This window comes from Geospiza fortis, unplaced genomic scaffold (assembly GCF_000277835.1).
Source record: "Geospiza fortis unplaced genomic scaffold, GeoFor_1.0 scaffold31, whole genome shotgun sequence".
Taxonomy (NCBI): Eukaryota; Metazoa; Chordata; class Aves; order Passeriformes; family Thraupidae; genus Geospiza; species Geospiza fortis.
In genome coordinates this window covers 760,786-765,528 of record NW_005054483.1, presented here as the reverse complement: position 1 = coordinate 765,528, position 4,743 = coordinate 760,786, and the positions used below count along the sequence as shown (strand labels likewise).

The following is a 4,743-nucleotide window of genomic DNA, read 5'->3' as shown; positions in this document are numbered from 1 at the left end:
TGCTGCTGCTGCTGCTGCTGCTGCTGGGCTATCTGCTGAAGCTGAAGCTGGGCTGAAGAGAAGATAGGCAGTACTTAAAATATGATACCCAAATAATGTGAGATTTATTAATGTCCTTCCTTAGCAGTATACACTTTTCTTCCTCAAACGGATTTACAGCAGGATTAATTACACTTTGTACTACCAACTTGTAATTCACTCTCCCTCCATTGATAGTAAGTAAAGAGTAAAAATATGCAGGAAGAAATGTGCACTGAGGTCATGAGCAGGAAGCATCTTACCATGGAAAACATGGGTACATGTTTGCACAGGCAAAAACAATGTTCTGAAAAAAACATTGTTCTGAAGCTGACATGATGAAAGAAAACAATGTTCTGAAGCTGACATGATGAAAGAATTTGCTCATACAACAACTATGCTGTATTGGCTATACTAAGACATTTATGCAATTAGGTAGCAGTATCTGAAATCAATTATTTCTGAGTTCACTTGGCTGATTTAGCCAGAAGTATGACATCTAGTATGACATTTAGTATGACATCTCCTCAGCACCTTTTCCCTGGGGAAAAGCCTTATTACTGCAAAGCTGATCCAACAACTGCAGTGGCTGAAGCACAGTGAACACTTACTCTGCTGAGTAGCTGTGGAGACACCAGGCATGCCATGAGGGGCCATTGCTGAGGTGCCAGGAGGCTGCTGCTGCCCTGGGAGACTCATCTGCTGTGCCATTGGACCAAGGCCTGTCATGCCACTCATTGGTGCCCCCTGAGCTCGGGAAGCCATGCCCATGCCAGGTGCCCCTGCTGCAGGACCCCCAGTTAGATTCTGCAGGGCATTCATTGGATCTGCAAAGGAAACACACTGATATGCAGCCAGCCATGCAATTTTCCACAATCCCCTGCTCTCCATCATCCACTCTCTGATCTGACAACTTCAGACCATGACTAGACCCAATATCCTGACAAACTGAGATTCACTGCCCTGCCTGTGAGGCTTCTGGCACATCTCTGCCTCTCTGTAAAGACAGAGAGATGATTTTAACTTCACCACACTGCTCCAGTGTGGTAAAGTTCCACACAGATTTTAAATACCTCAGAGAAAAGAACTTATTAGCCATCTCCAACTTGATACACAAGTCAAACCAAGCTGCCAACAAAACTCCATAAGGATATAAAGCTTTTAATTTCAAAAACCAAGAGAGTCCCACTGTGGATCTTCCTCCTCAAGTCAAAGAAGCAATGCTCAGAGGATGGACTTTGCTATACAGTTCTCCCTCTAACATCACTGTTATTATGCATGGAATAAATTCAGTGCCTTTCAAGACAGTTTGCATCATCTGAATCCTGGGCACACAGAAAAGTGAAGTTAAAGAGAGAAGGACAATTCAAGAGGCCAAAACACAACACGGGGTGCAGAAGCAATATGAACTGGGTACAGAACACACACCACCTCTTTCTTAAGAATACTTATAAAATCATTTCCAGCAGGCCAGACTGCATGTTCATCAACCCCAGACTGCACATTTGCCCTACAGAGGGATAAAAGCACAGCACCACACGATGTCCCTAACATCCACTGCAGTGAGAATGAGCACACAGGCAGAAGCCAGGATCAGATCTAAGCTCACCAAATGGCACCACAAATATTTCTGCCTCTGGTGCAACACCTGAGGAGCCACAGCAGCCAACAGGCAGGAACCTGGGCTGCTCAGCAGGAGATTATTTATCACTCTGGTTCTTTCCTGACCCTTACTGCTGTGAGCTAACAGAAGTGCACACAGGGGCACAAACAAGCCTGCAGTGTTACATCCAAAGCACTGGCCAAGCCTCTCACCCCCAGCACTGAACAACCCCAACCCTGTCCTGCTCCCCTTCCTTTACTCCAGCAGCATTTAATACATTAATATCCCAGCGAGGCAATACACAGGTGCTTTATTCTTAGTAACCACAGGCCTGATGTCTAAGCTGTTCTATTTAGAAATTGAGAGTACGGGAAGGAAGAAAACAACAACAAAAAGGGAACTCTTACCACTGACTGAGGCTTGAGATTTCTTATTGTCTGCAAAGAAAAAATGATGAATCATCTTTGTTAATATTGTCACATTGACCTTCTGGATATACTTTCTACATAATTTTTAAAATAAATTTTAAAAACCCACTATCTACTGTAGCTCTAATAAAATACATTAACCTAAACCAATTTGGTAATCAGAATGCTATATAAAAAATGGAAGGAAAGCAAAGATACAGAAAAAATTAGGAAGGAGGAAAAGTAGCAAGTTTAAATAATTTCTCAAATACTTTTCAATTATAGATGATGTGTAAAAGAAATAGGATTTATAAATTAGGCATGCATACTACAGGAAGATTTTTAAAGCAACTTTTTAAGAATCACATGCAAAATCACACACAGAAGCCCTAAAATTTACTTTTCTCTTATGACGATTCAATGAGAAACCACAACTGAGAAGAAAGTAAAACCAAAAGTAAAAAATTACTTACGAATATCTCGGAAATGGATAATGAGCCTGGCCACAAGAGAAAGATACTCCTCCTAAAGGTGAAAAATGAGTATTTCAGCATAAGAAATGAAAACAGAATAACCATTACTTTGTGGTTCTTCAGTATTCTTCCTCAACATACTGGGTTTTACTCCACAATGTGTGTGGGCTTTGCAGAGCAGTTCACTTCCAAGAACAGTCTGTTTATGAACCAGGAATATTTTCACTGACACGTCATTGTGGTTGATGGTAAAAGAAGACCAAGAAACCACAAAATTCACAGGAAAGAACCTCCCTGACAGCCACACTAACAGCACCACAATATGCAAATCTTATAAACCAACATACATTCTCCACTTCTTATCCACTATAATTCCATTTTTGTAAGGACAGAACCTGCTTACTTTGCACACTGAATTATTGAACTCCTTGAATTATGTCACATTTGTACTACAGTAACTCTTTTTAAAGCTAAATTCATATTACAAATACAAGTAAATTAATAACTTGGAAAACTAACATGACAGAAGTGTCAGAAGTGAAAAGACAAATATTCTCTGAAATATTTTCTTAGTGTACTTCATAATTGGTAGGAAGTTGCAGAGGCTGAGACAAACCTTCCTGCCCATGAAACAACTCCTCAGGAGGATGCCAACAGTGGGTGCAGATTTGTGGCATCAGCATTGTAACATTTTCCCCAAGAAAAGTTCTATTTCAAACACAGAACTTGTTTGGAGACAAAAACACTACCCAATTTCTCATAACACAGCTCCAGGGAAGAAGTTGATGATTTGGTAAGAGTGCAGAACTGTACATTACAGCCAGGCTTTCACAGAGACCACAGCTCTTGCCTTGGGGTTACTCTTGACAGAGCCTTTTCATTGATATTTTTTTCTGACCACCAAACTGGAATGGTGCTACACTGCAGATAAAGGAAATTCTGTGTAATTCACTACACACAGACATTCAGGTAAGAACAGTGTGGTTCCACATGTGCATGAACACTGCAGCATCAGCAAAGCTGCCTGGCACTGAGGCCAGCCTGATGCATCTGTTGGATGCAGAACTCCTCACTTCCCCTCAAGGTAAAAGCAGCAGCACATACAAATCAAAATTTCACATAAATCTGTATTCCTAAGTGCACTGGCTTTACTATTTCTGCAATTCATTACAAACTTCTTTTGACACCCAATAACTTCTGGAAGCAAACAGAGCTTTACCCTTGTTTTGGCCTTCATAAACACATGGCTCTCCATATCTTTGCTAGATTTGTTATGGGCAACACCAGCTTTCCTCATGGCTTCATCACTGAAAAACAAAAAAAAGGAAAAAAATCAAGGCTGGATTTTAATTGAGGGTGTTACAAATACTTCCTGTAGTTAGAAAGGTCTGTGAAACAGCTTTTTACCCCTCTCTCCTTTATAGATTAAAAACAAACCAAAACTTGAATATCACCACAAAAAAAACCCAAATCAAACCAAATCACCACCACATATTATTTAAAACTGCCTCCCTATAAAGTTTCTTCAAATAAATAATGGAGGAAAAAAGGCAACTAATTTCTAAAAGGCAACACAAATATTCTTTGCAGAAATTCAAGACCAACTGCTAAACAAATCATTATTTTACTGCCTGATGTATTATTTTGACAAAATACCAGCACTTGTTTATTTGAGAAAAACTGAATGACAGGATTAATGCAATCCATGTTTGGCAAACAACGAGACTGAGCTTCCCAACATCAGGATTTTCCAAAAGAATTCTCTAAACATAAGGTGGAGGAATAAAACAAAAAAAGGTTGTTTAAAGGTACAGAGGCTTAACCAGTGAGTGAGGACAATGAGGGGCAGCATGGGTTGGGGACAGAGCTGCAGCATGGGCAGGGTGGGAGGGGACATGAAAAGAAGGGACATTCTCAGCACATTAAAGAGCAGCAACCACTATGGAATATGCAAAGAAAGACATCTCAAAACAAGGACTAGAGCCAGGAGAAGCCCTGTTCAATCCCCTAGGCACTGTCATTCTCAGAAACTTCCCTGCAAAACCTGTTCTTTCCTAAAGCAGCCTGGCAGTTACAGTCTCAATTCCACAAACAAGTGATCAGGAAATACTTTCACTTCATAATTAACATATCAGAAAGTTATTTCTTGGTGACTGCCTTGCACCAGCAGCTACCTTACATTAAATGCAGGTCAGGGCAGTGACCCCTGGAAGTTTCAGCCACTACTGATTTATTTCCCCTG

The 4,743-nt window shown here is 40.6% G+C and overlaps 1 protein-coding gene across 1 annotated transcript in view; it reads right to left on the bottom strand.

Moving 5' to 3' along the window:
• The window catches only part of MED15 (mediator complex subunit 15), a 22,366-nt gene extending 18,564 nt beyond the window's left edge, over nt 1-3,802 (bottom strand). The window contains 5 exon segments of the mRNA XM_031063158.1: nt 4-52; nt 630-845; nt 2,029-2,058; nt 2,502-2,553; nt 3,721-3,802. Coding sequence (XP_030919018.1) covers nt 4-52; nt 630-845; nt 2,029-2,058; nt 2,502-2,553; nt 3,721-3,798 — 425 coding nt within the window. The 5' untranslated portion in view covers nt 3,799-3,802.
• Nucleotides 3,803-4,743: the final 941 nt, after the last annotated feature.